Source organism: Carcharodon carcharias, chromosome 33, assembly GCF_017639515.1.
Source record: "Carcharodon carcharias isolate sCarCar2 chromosome 33, sCarCar2.pri, whole genome shotgun sequence".
Taxonomy (NCBI): Eukaryota; Metazoa; Chordata; class Chondrichthyes; order Lamniformes; family Lamnidae; genus Carcharodon; species Carcharodon carcharias.
In genome coordinates, this window is record NC_054499.1 from 7,651,141 (window position 1) to 7,670,621 (window position 19,481).

The 19,481-nt window shown below is 50.3% G+C and overlaps 1 protein-coding gene across 1 annotated transcript in view; it reads left to right on the forward strand.

The window, feature by feature from the left end:
* acap1 (ArfGAP with coiled-coil, ankyrin repeat and PH domains 1) overlaps positions 1-19,067 on the forward strand; it is a 107,270-nt gene extending 88,203 nt beyond the window's left edge. Inside the window, exons 14-22 of the mRNA XM_041179064.1 lie at positions 131-330; positions 2,135-2,204; positions 4,445-4,539; positions 4,686-4,885; positions 7,616-7,812; positions 10,210-10,319; positions 13,806-13,916; positions 16,746-16,807; positions 18,169-19,067. Coding sequence (XP_041034998.1) covers positions 131-330; positions 2,135-2,204; positions 4,445-4,539; positions 4,686-4,885; positions 7,616-7,812; positions 10,210-10,319; positions 13,806-13,916; positions 16,746-16,807; positions 18,169-18,275 — 1,152 coding nt within the window. The 3' untranslated portion in view covers positions 18,276-19,067. The remainder of the gene's footprint in view (positions 1-130; positions 331-2,134; positions 2,205-4,444; positions 4,540-4,685; positions 4,886-7,615; positions 7,813-10,209; positions 10,320-13,805; positions 13,917-16,745; positions 16,808-18,168) is intronic.
* The last annotated feature ends 414 nt before the right edge of the window (positions 19,068-19,481 follow it).

Genomic DNA, 19,481 nt, shown 5'->3' on the forward strand with positions numbered 1-19,481 from the left:
TATCTCGGGAAACCCTGCAAGAGCTAATTTAGTATTCTGTCTGAACCCCGAACCTGCTGAGCTACGGGACTGCACCTTTACTTTTCACTGTTGTCTATATTTGTTTGAGCTCAGCTTGCTGTCTTTTCAGAAGTTGGAAAGGACTTCGTCTATGTCTACAGGAGTCTTCGATATCCCTGATGAAGTGAGACCAGACAAGAAGCAGGGCCTGGAACAGGTACAAGGCATCCCTGGGAACGCTCATTGCTGCGATTGTAACGAAGCCCTGCCAGAATGGGCCAGCATCAACCTCGGCATCACCCTCTGCATAGAATGTTCCGGAATCCACAGGTAACAGGCGAGGGAGGGGCCGCAGCAGTCAACTGACCTAAATTAACTTTGGCGCAGTCCCTGGCTATGCCTTTTGCTGAGAACCCTGAAGTACTGAACAGAGGGCAGTCTATAGGTATTCATTATATCGACCTCCAGAAGGCATTTGATAAAGTTCCACATAAGAGACTGTTGATTAAGGCGAAGTTGTGATTGAAAGAAAATTATTGATGAGGCTATGAAATTGGCTGTGCAACGGGAACTGGAAAGAAGTGATATTAGGCAGTTATTCAAATGATCAGAATGTGAGTTGTGCTGTCCAGCAAGGACCTGCACTAGGCCCTCATTACTGACTGGACTGATGGATAGCAAAGAACATCTGCAAATTTGTCGATAATGTGACAGCAACATAGGAATAGGAGGCCATTCAGCCTCTTAAACCTGCTCTGCCCTTTAATCAGATCATGGTTGATCTGTATCTTAACTCCATCCAGCTGCTCTGGTTTTATAACAAAAATCCTCAATCTCAGCGTTGACATTTTAACTTGCCCTCCAGTCTCAGCAGCTTTTATTTTAGGGGAGAGAGAGTTCCAGATTTCCACTCTCCCTTGTGTGAAGAGGTGCTTCCTGACATCACCCCAGACCAGCCGGCATTGTCCTGTTCTAGCCTGTCCTTGTTCTACAATTATTAGTCATGGTGGATGAGGATACAAATGGCTGGGATTAAGGAACAGTGATGGACGGTGTAAGGAATATCGCGGACCCTCAGTTGCTGAGTCCCAGTGATTTACATTCTCCAGTTTGTCAGGTACTCACTCTCCTGAGTTTTAGTATTAATTCGATGCTGGGAACTCAGAACTTTGAGCTGATTGCTGGGAACAAGCCACAAATCTGAGCGTCAGGAGTCAGTCTGAGCACTGACTGTTGTAACTGGTGCAGTTGGTGAAGCAGAGTTATTTAAAAATCCCAGAGGGGAACTTTAAACAACTGTCATAACCTATAATTTTATATGTTATGTTTGGGATACGACTCTAAACTCAGGAATCAGACACCAGTTCTCGAGGTTTTACATTAAACTAATTCAAACATTTTATTAATTTACACAGGTTAAAATATATATACACATGGCTACAAATTACTACTATCATAACTTTTAACAAATTCCCAAACTAATCTCCATTAAGACTCTAGTAACCCATAGACTTAACCAGACACCAGACAAAGCATTTTCACCTTACGAATTCAAGATGAGGTTCCTTTCACTTTGGTCGCTGTGGAGACAGTTGGAGGCTTACAGCTGCCTTTTGGTCTCTCATTGCCTCTGTCCCGTACACCCGAAAACTGCTGAAGTTATACCTACAAGCCCCATTCAATATTAATTCTCATTGTATCACCAACCTCTGAACTAAACCTCTCTAACAATAAAACCCTCTTCATAGTACCAGTTTTATTCATAATATAAACATATTGCTTGGTATCTGCTAGCGAGGTGTCAATTTTCGCCCCACTTACTAAATGCTTTATTCAAAAAATGCAAATACACGCTATCTCTCTTACATATCAAAACTAGTACCTATCAAAGCACCCAGACTAGCTGGCTTTAATCCAATTAAGACACACCCACACACTAAACCTCTATTTTAAAAGACATATTGTTTCTAGTAATATTGTCTACATTAATAGCTTCATGACACTGGCCATCAGGGATCTATCCTGACAGTTAATTGAAGGACAGGGCCTGGGGAGTGACCCTTGGGATTGACCAGGAGGACATAATGACTGAGTGTGAGCACTGAGCTAACTCCGGTTCCCTTATTTCTGACAGGAGTCTAGGTGTCCATTTTTCCAAAGTCCGATCGCTGACTCTTGATTCCTGGGAGCCTGAACTGTTGAAGGTGAGAACTGTGGGACTTCCTGCATATTGTATTCCCCTTATTCTCTCTCCTTCCCTTTCCCTCTCTCCCTTTCCCTTTCCTTCTCTCTCTTTCCCCTTTTCCTTTCATCTCACTGAACATTTATCCCCCCACCATCCTTTTGCCCCCTCCCTCCCTCCCCTCATCATTTCTCCTTCTCTCTCTCTCCTCTCACTCCCTTTTCCCCCATTGCTCCCTCTTCCACTTTCCCCTACCCTCTCTCTCCCCTTACCCCCTCTCCGTCTTTCACTGTTTCCCTTTCTCTCTCTCCATCTATCCCCTTCTCTGTCTTTCTCCCTTTTCTTATTACTCTCTGCCCCTTCACTGTATGTGTCTCTTTCTCCCCTTTCCTGGTCTCTCCCCTTTCCCTCTCACTATTTACCTCTCTCTCTCTCCCCCATTTTCCCATTCTCCCTTTCTCCCTTTCCCCTTAACTTCACATTTCACCACATCCCATCCCACCCCACCCCACCCCCATCTTGGCTTTTCCCCTTCCTCTGGCTCTCCCCCCTCAGCCTAGCTTTCCCCCCTCGACCCTGGTCCTTCCCAGCTCTCCCCCCTCGACCCCGGTCCTTCCCAGCTTTCCCCCCTTGACCCCGGTCCTTCCCAGCTCTGCCCCCTCGACCTCAGTCCTTCCCAGCTCTATGCCCTTCACTCTCCCCAGAGTCTGGCTCTCTCCATCTCCCTCGGCCTCACCACTCTCCCCGCACCCCCACTCCTGTCCTCCCCCCACCACCACAGCGCTACCCCTTTATCCCATCTTTCTCCCCCTTTTCTCTCACCCTTCCCCATTCCCCATCCCCTTTCCCACCCACTGGGTCTCCCCTCAATCTCTGGACATTCATTGACCATCTCTCTCTCTCTCTCTCTCTCTCTCTCTCTCCTCACTCCCCTTGCCTGCTTGACTTTCTCTCTCACTCAGTGTCACTCCTCTCGCTCTCTATCACTCCTCTCGCTCTCTGTCATTCCTCTCACACTCTGTCACTCCTCTCACTCTGAAACTCCTCTCGCTCTCTATCACTCCTCTCGCTCTCTGTCACTCCTCTCGCTCTCTATCACTCCTCTCGCTCTCTGTCACTCCTCTCTCTCTCTGTCACTCCTCTCACTCTGTGTCATTCCTCTCGCTCTCTGTCACTCCTCTCGCTCTCTATCACTCCTCTCGCTCTCTGTCACTCCTCTTGCTCTCTGTCACTCCTCTCGCTCTCTGTCACTCCTCTCACTCTGTGTCATTCCTCTTGCTCTCTGTCACTCCTCTCACTCTGTCATTCCTCTCACTCTGTCACTCCTCTCACTCTCTGTCACTCCTCTCACTCTGTGTCACTCCTCTCGCTCTCTGTCACTCCTCTCACTCTGTCACTCCTCTCACTCTCTGTCACTCCTCTCGCTCTGTGTCACTCCTCTCATTCTGTGTCACTCCTCTCACTCTCTGTCACTCCTCTCGCTCTGTGTCACTCCTCTCGCTCTGTGTCACTCCTCTCGCTCTCTGTCAGTCCTCTCGCTTTCTGTCACTCCTCTCACTCTGTGTCACTCCTCTCGCTCTCTGTCACTCTTCTCGCTCTCTGTCACTCCTCTCACCCTCTGTCACTCTTCTCGCTCTCTGTCACTCCTCTCGCTCTCTGTCACTCCTCTCGATCTCTGTCACTCCTCTCGCTCTCTATCACTCCTCTCGCTCTGTGTCACTCCTCTCGCTCTCTGTCACTCCTCTCGCTCTCTGTCACTCCTCTCACTCTGCGTCACTCCTCTCGCTCTCTGTCACTCCTCTTGCTCTCTGTCACTCCTCTCACTCTGTCACTCCTCTCGATCTCTGTCACTCCTCTCGCTCTCTGTCACTCCTCTCACTCTGTGTCACTCCTCTCGCTCTCTGTCACTCCTCTCGCTCTCTGTCACTCCTCTCACTCTGTGTCACTCCTCTCACTCTGTGTCACTCCTCTCGCTCTCTGTCACTCCTCTCGCTCTCTGTCACTCCTCTCACTCTGTGTCACTCCTCTCGCTCTCTGTCACTCCTCTCGCTCTCTGTCACTCCTCTCACTCTGTGTCACTCCTCTCACTCTGTGTCACTCCTCTCACTCTGTGTCACTCCTCTCACTTTCTGTCACTCCTCTCACTCTGTGTCACTCCTCTCACTCTCTGTCACTCCTCTCACTCTCTGTCACTCCTCTCGCTCTCTGTCACTCCTTTCACTCTGTGTCACTCCTCTCACTCGAGTTCTTTCTCTCAAACAGCTGATGTGTGAATTGGGAAATTCCACCATTAATGGAATCTATGAAGCTCGAATCGAAGCGATGACAGTGAAAAAGCCTCACCCTGGATCCCCTCGGTAAGGATTTACCAATGTCGGGGGGTGGGGGGCAGTGTGGGGGGTGTTAACATCCTCCTTAACATTGTGGAGGTCCCACTTTACCTTCATTCTGAAAGCTGAAATGTATCTGGCACGGTAAAAGACAGCCTCTTCTCCTTACACAGGCAAGAGAAGGAGGCCTGGATTCGAGCCAAGTATGTGGAGAAGAAATTTATCCACAAGCTTCCAGAAAGTGGCATCAGGCTCCGTCAGTGCAGCTTGAGGCGAAATCAGCACACGAACACCTTGGAGAAAACCCAGAAACCAGAAAAACCACCAAAGCCTTTCCTGAAGCCAAGAGGGAAAACCTTGTCCTCCTGCCCAGGTAAGAGTGGAACTTCCTTTGATTAAACACCACTGACCCCAGGTCACTCCCATTTGCTGTGTAAAAACATCCTTCCTCACATCTTCCCCCAACTCAGTATCTCTACCCCCAAACCTTAAACCTGGGCCTTGTAGCATCAGCTCAAGGGAACAGATTTTCTTTCACTACCAGCTATAAAGTTGTGATAATGGTTCTCCCTCAACCTCCTTTGCCCCAAGGAGAACAATCCCAGTTTCACCAACCTAGTCATGTAATTAAAAGCCTTCGTCGCTGGAACCATCTTGGTAAATCTCTTCCGCACCCTCTGAAGGACCCTCACATCCTTCCCAAAGTGTGGGGGCCAGAACTGGACACAATACTCTAGATGGGGCCTGAGCAGAGCTTTGGAAAAGTTCAGCGTAACCTCCCTGCTTTTGTGCTCAATGCCTCTACTCATGAAGAACACGATCCCATCAGCTTTGCTAGCCACTCTCTTAATATGTCCTGTCACCTTCAATGCAGATGAACCCCCCCAGGTCCCTCTGTCCCTGCACACTCTTTAGAACTGTCCTTTTTCATCTCTACTGCTTCCCCCTCTCCCTCCTGCCAAACCGTATCACCTCATGCTTCTCTGTATTAAACTCCAGCTGCTTCTTGTCTACCCCTCTACTAGCCCATGTCCTGTTGCCATGGATTGATAATATCCTCGCTGTTTGCCACACCTCCAAATTTGGTATCATTCGTCAAATCCGGAAATTTGACTCCGTATTCTGATATTCAAGTGATCTACAAATATCAAAAAAGCAATGGTCCTCACGCTCAGTCTTGGGAACACCATTATCTACCAGCCTCCAGTCTGAAAACCATCCATTTACTACAACTCTCTGTCTTCTGTCCTTCATCCAATTTTGTTCATCCAAGCTTACCCTAACTTGATTCCGTGAGCCTCAATGTTGCCAGTCTTTCATGTGGTACTTTGTCAAATGCTTTCTTAAAATCCATATGGACAATGTACGCTGCATCCCCAGCATGTCTGATGTATTTTTTGAGGAGGTCACGGACATGGGGCTTAGGGAGTGTCGATGGATAATATTTATATGAATTCCAGGAGGAATTGATGGGATTCCACGCAAGAGATTATGGGTTGATAATTGGTTGGGAGGTAGGAGTAGAATTGTAGGGATAAAGGGAATGTATCCTGACTGGGGGGATGTGACAAGTGGTATTCCCCATGCAGAGATCTGTACTGGGAACTCAGATATTCACCATTTTTATCATTTGGATCAGGGAACAGAGAGATATATGTATCAAATTTGATCCGATGTTAGGAGGCACATTAGGTTTTGGGGACGGGTGCAGGAAGCTACAGAGGTACCCAGACTAAGGACGGAATTTTCCACTCCTGCCAGCAGCAGGAATCATGGCGGGCGGGTGGGAGAGCAGGATTTGGCAGGTGGGGGCGAGGGAGCAGGATTTGGCAGGTGGGGGCGAGGGAGCAGGATTTGGCAGGTGGGGGCGAGGGAGCAGGATTTGGCAGGTGGGGGCGAGGGAGCAGGTTTTGGCAGGTGGGGGAGCAGGATTTCGCAGGTGGGGGAGCAGGATTTGGCGGGTGGGGAACTGGATTTGGCGGGTGGGGAGCAAGATTTGGCGGGGGGGGAGCAGGATCTGGCGGGCAGGGGAGCAGGATCTGGCGGGCGGGGGAGCAGGATTTGGCGGGTGAGGGAGCAGGATTTGGCGGGTGGGGAACTGGATTTGGCGGGCGGGGAGCAGGATCTGGCGGGCGGGGGAGCAGGATTTGGCGGGTGAGGGAGCAGGATTTGGCGGGTGGGGAACTGGATTTGGCGGGCGGGGAGCAGGATCTGGCGGGCGGGGGAGCAGGATCTGGCGGGCGGGGGAGCAGGATCTGGCGGGCGGGGGAGCAGGATTTGACGTTCTGCTTCACGGCCCTGCCTAAGGGGGCAAGCGCCTGGCGGGGGAGACTCCTCACGGGGCTTTCAGGCTAGCGGGCGCTGCTTTTGCCTTCCTTTCACGCCATGACTGAGAGGTAGCGGCTGTGCCGAAGCTGGGGCACAGGGGAGGGGTGGGGGGGGGCGGTGAGGCCGAGCCAGGACTTGCGGGGGGAGTGGAGTGGGGGGGCGGACGGTGGGAGGGGGGCACCCAGGAGCAGAGTGGAAGAGTGAACGGCCGCCCGCCGTTCAAACACGGCACCCGGGCGATGGAGCCTATGAGGGGAGGGCGGGCAGGCCTCTTCCTGCCCCTCAAACCCCCCTCCCCCCCCCCCCCCCCCCCCCCCCCCCCCCCCCCCCCCGCCACCCCCGCCACCCAGCCCCCGCCATGAGATTCGACATGCTCCTCGCGGCTGCGTAATTACTGAGTTAAACAGCCGGTCCCTTCACCCCGACTCCCGCTTCCGCCTCCGGACTCAGTCTCCCGGATGGAAAGCCCCACCCTAGGAGAGTGGGTAAGACTATGGCAGACGGAGCTCAACGTGGGGAATTCAGCCAATTTTGGATCCACGGAAGGCAAATCGAATTGTCCACGGGTGCGAGACTGGGACGTGTCGTGGGAGCAAAGGGTCTTTGGGGCCCGGGTCCTCTCTTTGATCTGGTGTCGGTTTTGCTTTGTCTACCCTCTCTTCCCCGATGCCCCCTGGGCTGTTGTGTCGACGCTGTGTAAGGTGTGCCATTGCAATCCTGGGTGCGGTTCTCACTGACGCACATTTCCTCTTTCTCTCGTGTTTCCTGTTTACAGATGTGAATGACAAAGGAACCCCAGGCGCCGGGAGCAATGAGGACCTGCGAGACCTCCACCCGGGAGCCCTGCTTTACCGGGCTGCTGCACTCCAAAGTCTCCCAGTCATGGCTGATGCATTGGCACACGGGGCCGACGTCAACTGGGTGAATGCATCAGATGAGAATAAAACTCCACTCATCCAGGCCGTGACTCCGGTAAAGACAGAATTCATTACCTTTCATCTGGGGAAGCATTGTCCCAACCCACCCACATAGAAAGATTAACCCGCTCAGTGCAGCTCAGTACTGCAGCTCTAGGGCTTATGGAGCTTTCACTAGGCCTTGAATAAAGGGTGGCTTTAGAAACCTTTGTAGTTCAGCCAACTTGACTATTTCCTGACAATGAATAAATTGGCATCACCTGACATTCCCCATGCTGAAGCGTCTCGGGTTTGAAGCCTGTAAATAACAGTCTGGGACTGGGGAAGGGTATAAGAGCGCTAGAACAGAAGTAATAGGAGCTGGAGTAGGCCATTCAGCCCTTTGAGCCCACCCCGGCATTCAGTGAGATCATGCCTGATCTTCCACATTTTCCTGCAGTATTCCTGTATCCCTTGATGTTTTTAAGATGTAGGAATCTATCAATCTCAGTCTTGAACATACTCAATGACTGAGCCTCCATCGTCCTCTGGGGTAGAGAATTCCAAACATTCATTACTCTGAGTGAAGAAATTCCTCCTCATCTCAATCCTAAATGACCTGCTCCTTATTCTGAGACTGTGTCCCCTGGTTCTAGACCCCCTCCCCCCCCCCAAGCCAGAAGAAACAACCTTCCTGCATCTACCCTGTCGAGCTCTGAATGAGATCACCTCTCATTCTTCTCAACTCCAGAGAATAAAGGCCCAGTCTATTTAATCTTTCCTCACAGGACAATCCCTCCACCCCAGGAATTAGTTTGGTGAACCTTGGTTACACTCCCTCTGAAGCAAGTATATCTTTCATTAGATAAACACGAACACAGTACTCCAGATGCGGTCTCAACAAGGCTCTATATAATTGCAGTAAGACATCTTTACTCCTGTACTCAAATCCTCTTGTAAAGGCCAACATACCGTTTGCCTTCTTAATTGTTTGCTGTAGCTGCATGTTAGCTTTCAGTGACTCATTAACAAGGACACCCAGGTCCCTCTGAAATTCAGCACTTCCTCATTTAAGAAATGAGGCATTTAATCCCCTCACGTCCAGATCATTGATATAGATGGTGAATAGCTGGGCCCAAGCACTGACCCTGCATCGCATCAGTGTTCCAGACAGAAACCCCAGGTATTCAGCCCCTCAGCTCTTCTCCAGAGAAAGAACTTGCGTTTATATAATGCTTAATTAATTAATATAATATAATAATTAATTAATATGGCCACAGGAGATCCCAAAACATTTCACAGCTCATGCGTTCATTTTGAAGTGGTCACTGTTACAATGGAGAGGATCTGGGAACCAATTTACACACAGCGAGCTCCCCCAAACGCCAGTGAGATAAATGCCTAGTTAGTCTGTTTCTGGCAGTGGTGCTTAAGGACTGATGTTGACCAGGACATCAGTGATCTCCTTCCGAACCCACTCCATGAGTGCTCTGTCCAAAGGCAGGTCCTTGGCTCGTAGTCAGCCCATGTTTTGGAGCTGTTTCCTTGGCAATGGTGGTTTGTCATTGGCCTTCGACTGTCAGGGGCAGGGTGAGCAGGCAAGCCCCAAGTCTAGCTCAGCCGCAAGAGTAATCGAACCCACGCTGTTGGTGTTATTCTGAACCATGCTCTAGCCAATTGGGTGAACTGGCCCCCTAGCTTCTCCCAGTAGGTGTGATTTTTGGCATCGATTTGAAAGGGGCAGGCGAGGCCTTGGTGTACCATCTCATCCAAAAGATGGCACCTCCGACTGTGCGGTAATCCCTCAGTCCCAGGCAGGAGTGCGGGGCTGGATTGTGCGCTCAAGTGTCTGATGTCTTTTGACAATGGAGGTGAAAGGGCGACACCCCGAGCTACAGCCGAAACAAGGACAGTCCAAAACTAAGCCCACTGCCCCACACAGCAACCCCCACCACCCTCACCCCCCACCCCCCGTTGCCCTGTATCCCCCAGCATTTAGAAACCTTTCTCTTAATATTCCTGTTTTGGGGGAGATAAAAGTGTGGTGGCGTTTGCCTCAATTGGTGATGTAAGTGAATGTGATTTCCATCATTGGGAATCTGCTGAATGGGAGCGTTCCATTATTCCATTGGGATTGCTGCAATGGGAGGGAATGGATCCAATGGGATGGCACAAGGACAAGATTCCTTGGAACCCGAACCTCTGCTGATTTCATTGTGATAAAGGCTGGGCAGGTTGTATGTCAGGTGGGCGAGCAGTTCAGACAGATTATCGGCCCAGAGTGAAGCCAGTGGATTAGCTGTAGTCACAGGGACTGGGCATTCTCCATGAAGATCCTGCTCCTCAATGTCTTTGAGAAACATGATTCCGCTGGCAGATAACTGGACTAAACCTTGATTCTTTTGCTCCCTCTTTGCCCCCTCTTCTCCTCCGCTCCGCACACGACATGTCTCCCTCCCCCCCCACCCTCCAGGGTTCGCTGGTGGCCTGTGAGTTCCTGCTACAGAATGGAGCCAACGTGAACCAGATGGACGTCCACAGCCGGGGCCCGCTCCACCACGCCACCATCCACGGGCACACTGGGTAAGGCGGGCATGGTACCAGGTGCCCCTAATACTGCAGAATTAACTGAGCCCCGGGTTTGAGAGCGTAAACTATTTAACTCATTCAAAAAGGAAACACACCCATTCCCAAATCAGAGGCGTGTAAGGGGATTGATCAGGATTCACTCGCTCTTTTCTGGCATTCTCCTTTCCTTTGTTCAAAAACTTCTGCTGAGAGTTTGTGCCAGATTTTACCCACGTAGTGGCAGAGTGAATCTCCCTCTACACTGTCCCCATCAAACACTCCCAGGACAGGTACAGCACGGGGTTAGATACAGAGTAAAGCTCCCTCTACACTATCTCCATCAAACACTCCCAGGACAGAAATAGCACAGGGTGAGATGCAGAGTGAATCTCCCTCTATACTGTCCCCATCAAACACTCCCAGGACAGGTTAAGCATGGGGTTAGATACAGAGTAAATCTCCCTCTACACAGTCCCCATCAAACACTCCCAGGACAGGTACAGCACGGGGTTAGATACAGAGTAAATCTCCTCTACACTGTCCCCATCAAACACTCCCAGGACAGGTACAGCACGGGGTTAGATACAGAGTAAATCTCCCTCTACACTGTCCCCATCAAACACTCCCAGGACAGGTACAGCACGGGGTTAGATACAGAGTAAAGCTTCCTCTACACTGTCCCCCTCAAACACTCCCAGGACAGGTACAGCACGGGGTTAGATACAGAGTAAATCTCCCTCTACACAGTCCCCATCAAACACTCCCAGGGCAGGTACAGCACGGGGTTAGATACAGAGTAAATCTCCCTCTACACTGTCCCCATCAAACACTCCCAGGACAGGTACAGCACGGGGTTAGATACAGAGTAAATCTCCCTCTACACTGTCCCCATCAAACACTCCCAGGACAGGTACAGCACGGGGTTAGATACAGAGTAAAGCTCCCTCTACACTGTCCCCATCAAACACTCCCAGGACAGGTACAGCACGGGGTTAGATACAGAGTAAAGCTTCCTCTACACTGTCCCCATCAAACACTCCCAGGACAGGTACAGCACCGCGTTAGATACAGAGTAAATCTCCCCCTACACTGTCCTCATCAAACAATCCCAGGACAGGTACAGCACGAGGTTAGATACAGAGTAAAGCTCCCTCTACACTGTCCCCATCAAACACTCCCAGGACAGGTACAGCACGGGGTTAGATACAGAGTAAAGCTCCCTCTACACTGTCCTCATCAAACACTCCCAGGACAGGTACAGCACGGGGTTAGATACAGAGTAAAGCTCCCTCTACACTGTCCCCATCAAACACTCCCACCAGAATAAACTGTTTCTCTCCAGCTGAGCTATGAAATTATTCAATTGCCTTCCGCTCCTCAATTACATCAGACTTAATCGGCTGTGCTCAGGTTCCTACAGAGAGTGGGCTGGGTTTCATGCGACCGGTTACAGCATGAACCACCCCACCTGACCATGGGAGAGGCTCCTTGTCAGTCTCCAGGCAGCTGAAGAATCTGCCCCCAGGAAGACGGAGGGCGGAATGAGCTAAGGTGGAGTTGTCAGCTGCAGGAATGTCAAATTGACTAATGGCCCAATTGACACCCATTAGCCCTGAGCAATTTAGCGGCACCACAGAGACTTTTGGGTGCCACCTTCACTGTAGCAATGAAACGTCGCCCATCACAGCCTCTGGGGCTTGGCAGCAGCCTCCCGGCCGGGGTGGGGGGGCTGGTTGTATTGGGGCCCCTCGGGTTTTATTGGGGGTCCCTCGTTATCAAGCACAGAAGGGGACCCAGCATCGGGAAGGCAGGGCAAGCCACTGAGAGGCAACCCCACCTCAGCCTTAGCCTCCAGTCCCCCTTCCCCACTCTCCAAGACCCCCACCCTGAGGAAGTACCCTCCTCTCAGTCACTCCTGTCCTAAAATCTCCAACGTGACTCACTGTGTTTGGTGACCCTCCTGCGGGGTTGGTACAACCAACAGGCAAACTTGGCAGTTACCTAGAGCAGCAAAACTTGGGGGTTTTCCCAATTATGAAGCAACGTAAATAAATAACAGGCATCAGGCAGTCTAGACCCACTCAAATACATCCACATACACTCACGTACATTCAGATTTCCATGTATTTACATGACAGCTTTTCCCAACCTTTTGTATGTTTCGCATTCAGCTTATGTGACCGTTTGACTAATTTGTACATCTTCATGACTATTTCAAAACTGCGAGTCAGTAATTAATATCAAGTCATTAAGAAGGCAGATGGAATTTTGGCCTGTATTGCTCAGGGGGTTGGAGTTTAAACATAGGGAAGTCTTGTTACAGCTGTACAGGGTGTTGGTGAGGCTGCATCTGGAGTACTGTGGACAGTCCTGGTCCCCGTATTTAAGAAAGGATATACTGGCTTTGGAGGCAGTTCTAAAGAGATTCACCAGGCTGACTCCTGGGATGAAGGGGTTGATTTATCAAGAACGGCTAAACAGGTTAGGCCTTTATTCATTGGAGTCTAGAAGAATGAGGGGTGATCTTATTGAAACGTACAAGATTCTGAGGGGGCTTGACAGGGTTAATGTTGAGAAGGTGTTCCCACTAGTGGGGGATTCTCGAACTAGGGGACATAGCTACAGAATAAGCTACATTTAAAACTGAGATGCGAAGGAATTCCTTCTCTCAGAGGGTGGTGAATGTCTGGAATTCTCTATCCCAGAGAGATGTGGAGGCCAGATCACTGAAAGCATTTAAAGAGGAGATAGGTAGATTTTTGAAGTCTCGGGGAGTTGAGGGCTGTGAGGAGCTGGCAGGGAAGAGGAGATGAGGTCTGGGGCCGATCAGCCGTGATCTTACTGAGTGGCAGGGCAGGCTTGAGGGGCTCAATGGCCTCCTCCTGCTCCTATTTCTTACGTTCTTATGTAACTTAATCCAGCTCATTCGATGGCCGTGATTATTAATAAAACCACGCAATAACTGTGGCAGGATTACATCATGTTAGCCACATTCCACACATTTACATTAAAACACATCTCTTCCAGTACTTACACTGCAAAAAGTGTAGAACAATGAGAATGTACAACCCGCGTCATAATATTCTCCATTATCATGTAAAAGAAATCTGTAATTATTCATGCTGAATTTTTGTTTGTACTAATGCACAATATTCATTTTTGAGAGTTCATTTTGGCAGGAGAGGGTTCAGGTGCCTAAGGTTGAAGGTTCACCCGGGCTGCCTCATGCTCTTGCACCAGCCCTGAGCTCCTGTGCTATATAAATGCAAGCCGCTGTCTGGGTACAAACGGATTGACTGTCTACCTGCTCCCTGTGCTCAATGCACAACTCCACTCACTCAGAGCTTAACCTGTGCTCAAGCTTCATTAACATCGCTGCCTGGGTGCTAGTCGATTGGAGATAATGCATGATTAACTAATCCTTCAGTGTCACCGCTGCCAAGTTATTAATCTGGCTTTTTCGAACAATCTCCATTTATTATCATCTGTGATTTATTGCAGCCTGGTGTGCCTATTCTTAAAGCGTGGAGCTAGTCAAAGTGCAGTGGACGAGAATGGCAAAAATCCGATTACAATTGCCATTGACACAGCAAACGCCGACATTGTCACACTGTGAGTGCCGAGAGGCTTCTGGGTATCTTTCCGATCCTCTATCCCCTACCTCTCTCCCCGGTCTCCCCCCACCAACTCCCATACCCCACCCCCCTCCCTCAAAGGCTTGACAGATCCCCATCGCCTCCCGATGCCTCACCCTTTGTGTCTGCACTGGAGTGGTGAATGTTGACTTGATTAATTGCTCGTGGAGAGTTGAGGTCGAGACCTGAGACACTCAGGACTAATTTCAGGTCACAGACCATGAAAAAGTATATGAGGTCAGGGAAAGTATATAAGTGGGAAATTTGGGTTTTTTTTTAATGAAGCTACAGCCAGAATCTAGAATGTTTTTCTGTCCTAATGAATGAAGTGGGTTGGGCTGTTGTATAGAACTCTCAAAACCCTCAAAAAAAGCTAACATACAAGTTCAACAGGTAATAGGGAAGGCAAATGGAATATTGGCCTTTATTTCAAATGGAATGGAGTCTAAAAATAGAGAAGTCTTGCTAAAACTATACAAGGTACTAGTTAGACCACACCTAGAATATGCGAACAGTTTTGGTCCCCTTATCTAAGGAAAGATATACTGGCATTAGAGGGAGTCCAAAGAAGGTTCACTAGGTTGATTCCGAGTATGGAGGGATTTTCTTATGAGGAGAGGTTGAGTAGGTTGGGCCTGTACTCACTGGAGTTTAGAAGATTGAGAGGTGACCTTATTGAAATATGTAAGATTCTTTGGGGGCTTGACAGGTTAGATGCTGAGAGGTTGTTTCCCCCTGTGGGAGAGTCTAGGACCAGAGGGCATAATCTCAGAGTGAGGGGGTCACCCATTTAAAACAGAGATGAGGAGGAACTTCTTCTCTCAGAGGGTAGTGAATCTGTGGAATTCTTAACCGCAGAGGGGGAGGTAGGGGCTGGGGGTCGTTCAGTATATTCAAGGCTGAGATGGACAGATTTTTAACCTTTAAGGGAATCGAAGGTTATGGGGAAAAGGCAGGAAAGTGGAGTTGAGGATTATCAGATCAGCCATGATCTCATTGAATATTGGAGCAGACTCGATGGGCTGAATGGCCTACTTCTGTTCCTACATCTTATGCACCATGACTGAAAGCCAGAATACCTGGCTGACCTTTCCTCCTGTGCTCTGGGTTCTGGGACGGTCATAAGATCCTTTACGACGCTTGATGCATCGCGTCATCTAAACTCAACTAGGGCAGCTCAGACTTGAGAATCGGACGTGGGGTAATCCTGCTCCCTGTTTAGCGACACAAAAGGTTCAACCCACAGAGGAGCCAGTGATCTGGTGGAGGTGGGGAGGATTCTCATACCCGTCCCCTCGATTCAGTGATCACATCCCCCAGAGGCCTGGTGTGGAAGGGCCGGATCCAGTTGTCAGGGACATTTCCCAGGACAAAGCGGGACTGGTGTCAATTATCGAGCAGCCGGAGGTTGGGGGGTGGGGGGGTAGCGTGATGGGGTGGGGTACCTATTCTCCTCGCCCAGCCTCACCCATTCCGACCTCATGAACAGCTCCGGAAAGCTCCCTCCTTCGCTCACCGTCTCCGGCCCGGAGAAGAGGCCAGCGAGGAGGTAGGTGCACAGGGAGAACAGAGGGAGGCTGTTTGGCATCTTAGTACCCGGCTTCCCCTCACATCCCACCAGTTAACCGAAACCTATCAATCTTGGATTTAAAACTGACAAGTCGATGTTCCACCAATTGCCTTTAGCGGACAGTTTCAAACCTCCACCATAAGACCATTAAACCATAAGATGTAGGAGCAGAAGTAGGCCATTCAGCCCATCGAGCCTGCTTCGCCATTCAATGAGATCATGGCTGATCTGATAATCCTCAACTCCACTTTCCTGCCTTGTCCCCATAACCCTCGTTCCCTTACTGATTAAAAACCTGTCTACCTCAGCCTTGAATACACTGAACGACCCCCAGCCTCTACACCCCTCTGCGGTAAAGAATTCCACAGATTCCCGACACCAGCCTTTGTGTGAAGTGGTTTCGAAAGAGCGAGCTTTGAGTTTTGAGGGTGTGGGTTTGGGGGGGAGGGGGTGTGTGTGGGTGGGGTGGTGGAGGGAGGGTGAGAGCGGGGTACATGGCAATCGGAGGTGGAGGGTAGGAGCTGTGCCGTGGTGGTCACAGAGGGTGAAGGAGGGCATCGGACCAACATCATTCCACAGAGCCCAGGTCTGGAAACCTGGAACTCCCCCGAACACAGCAGAATTTATCTTAGACATTCCACATTTCCCCTTCTATTTCCTGATCTGAGGCTTCACTGAGTGGAGGGTCCTGTCAACCTCAGCAAGATCCTGTGAACATAACGGCAACTTCCGAAAGGGAGTTGGCTATATTTTTTCAGATGGGACGTTAAACCTAAGACATCCTCCCTCTCAGGTGGATGTAAAAGATCCCACAGTCACCAGGATCGGAAGAAGAGCGGGTGGGCGAAGTGGAGGTGAGTCTTCCCCAGTATTTATCCCCCAACCGGAGCAGAAATCCTGAGATTGTGAAAGAGGCTGGGCGGAGCCTTCTGGCCCCGCCCATCGCCGGGACTTCCCTGGAAAGTCATTGGCTGGGCCACCGAATCTCCCCGCACTGGGGCCGGAAAGCCCCAGTCGCTATATAAATGCAAGAGGCTCTGCTTTAACTTGAGCGGCATCGGTCGGGGGGCTATGAGGAGAAAGGCCGGGTTGGGGGAGAGGGTCTAACTGGGCGCTGGCGCGATGGACCGGATCGGCTGTTCCTTGACCATACGATTTTGGGGTTCCACGTGAGGGAGGGTCGCAGGATAAGACTCACCAGCCCTAACGCCGCTGATCTACACATTGAACCCACAGGCTGCGGCTGGCGAAGATGAACGAGGAGATGCGAGAAGCAGAGGGAGTCTTCGGGCAAGCGGGTGAGTTACCCGTGTGCCCGGTGCTGTGTGCCATCTATCCAGTTAAGGGGGGAAGTTAATAAGGATTGTCAACCCCCCATCAGGTTGATGCAGTCTGGTTGTCAACATTCCTTAGGCTGGGATTTACAAATTCCGAGGGGAAATAATCCAACGGGTTGAGCCCTTTCCCTGGGGTCAGGCAGCGTGGAGAACTGCTCAGGCTTCCTCCTTACGCGCACTGCCCTCTGACCTCTGGAAGGCCGCTTGCCATTGCAATGCAGCTGTGCGAGCGAGGTTGCTGTCAAGTGTTTTCCAGTGTCCTTCCAGTCCCCCCCACGCACACACGGGCATCGTTTATGCGTTGGCCTGGACAGCGAGAGTCCGTGGAACTCAGTCCAGCATCCCCACCACTCCCCCAGGTCTCCCCCAGGTCTCCCCCAGGTCTCCCCCAGGTCTCCATGCACACTTAGCCACAGGAGGCTTTGATCTGGTCCCCCAGATCGAAAATTTAAGCTGGTTTCAACTCCTAACCCAGCCCAGGCATGTTGTAGGTGACTACAGCCAATTAGCTAACTTGGCACATGCCTGTTGCACATGCCTGTCAGGACACGCCTGTAGTACACGCCTGTAGTACACACCTGTAGTACACACCTTTAGTACACACTTGTAGTACACACCTGTAGTACACTCCTGTATTACACACCTGTGAGCATACACCTGTAGTACATGCCTGTAAGCAGACACCTGTAGTACAGGCCTGTAGTACACACCTGTAGTACATGCCTGTAAGCACACACCTGTAGTACAGGCCTGTAGTACATGCCTGTAAGCACACACCTGTAGTACAGGCCTGTAGTACACACCTGTAGTACATGCCTGTAAGCACACACCTGTAGTACATGCCTGTAAGCACACACCTGTAGTACAGGCCTGTAAGCAGACACCTATAGTACAGGCCTGTAGTACACGCCTGTAGTACATGCCTGTAAGCACACACCTGTAGTACACGCCTGTAGTAGATGCCTGTAGTACATGCCTGTAAGCACATGCCTGTAGTACAGGCCTGTAGTACACACCTGTAGTACACGCCTGTAGTACATGCCTGAAAGCACACACCTGTAGTACATGCCTGTAGTAGATGCCTGTAGTACATGCCTGTAAGCACACGCCTGTAGTACATGCTTGTAAGCACACGCCTGTAGTACACACCTGTAGTACACACCTGTGAACACACAGAGCAGGGGATTTGCTTCTCAAGCCTCTGGTTATCTGTGAAGTGTTCCTGACTATACTTGATGCTGAGGGCTGTGGGTCCGGGGTTTCAGCCTGTACCCTTTCTGATCCTGGGATATCCTTTCTCTTCCTTTTGCTTCTCCCTCCAGGTGATGAAACGTACAACGACATTTTCCGAGATTTCTCCCACATGGCCTCAAACAACCCCGAGAAACTGAAACGCAAGAGCCATGAACTCCGGACCTCGACGCTTTAAACATCTCTGTCTGGCAGTCAACCAGGACGGCCGTGTGTGGCCCTTATCAGGTGCACCCCCCCACCCTCCACCCCCTGCCCTCGCTCCCCCTCCCCCACCGCCCCAAACCAAACCCTACAGCACAGAGAGCGAAAAACAGGAAAGATTGTTCCCCCTGACATTGGTGTCCTTGTGGTTGTCCTGATGAGTGCAAAACAAAAAACTTCAACAAAATGTCTTTCATCAGCAACGCTGGCAAAAGATTATCCGGCTGGAGTAGGTGAATCATTTTAAACAGTTCGAGGTCACAGTGAGGGGCCCAGATCCCACACCGGTGCCTGGGGGAGCATCTGCCCACCCCCCTCAAATCACCTCACTGTGACTCCCCTGATCTCCAAACTCTGGAATTCCACATTCCAGTCCTCAGCCTTCCTACCTACACAGTCCCGGAGCATTGCAGGGCGACGTTGGCAGTTCGATCCCCGTTAATATTAATCGCCAAAAGGCCACAAACCCAAACAGATCTTGGATTCTGAATGAAGTTAGGCGCAATTTTCTCCCCTTTCCTTACCCCACATACAGGACTAAGGTTGCCCAACTGATTCGTGCCAAAGTAGAATCTGTCAGATTTAAAAAATAAACTTCAGGATTCCAGAGAAATGTGTAAGGAATTTGAGGCAAAGTTTGCAATTGTGATATAGTTCGCTTTGAAAGATTTTTTTTTAAGAGACGTTAGTTTTTATTGATATATTTAATATAAAGCAGAGCTTTGCTTGAGGCTTTGGAAAAAAATAAACCTCCTTTTAAAAGAAACAAGCAGTTTACAGGTTGTTCTGTCGAAACTTTCTGTGGTTACCTCGGCAACCAGTCAGGATGGGGGAGCCTTTAACTCCGCAGGTTTCCTATCAGCGGCATTTCGGACGCTGCTAAACTGAAAGCCAGAGAGACGCTGCGATCCACAAGGATCAGACCAAATGTGTTGAAGCCACAGCTGTCACTGGCCCAAGTGTCTCTCAGTTAGAGATGGAAAAAGTACATCAGTCAGGATCCCTGCTTCTGATCACAACCCAGTGATTTTCTACCGCAAGTGACTGAACACGTATAGTTTACATACAGAGTAAAGCTCCCTCTACACTCAAACACTCCCAGGACAGGTACAGCACAGGGTTAGATACAGCGTAAACCTCCCTCTACACAGTCCCCATCAAACACTCCCAGGACAGGTAC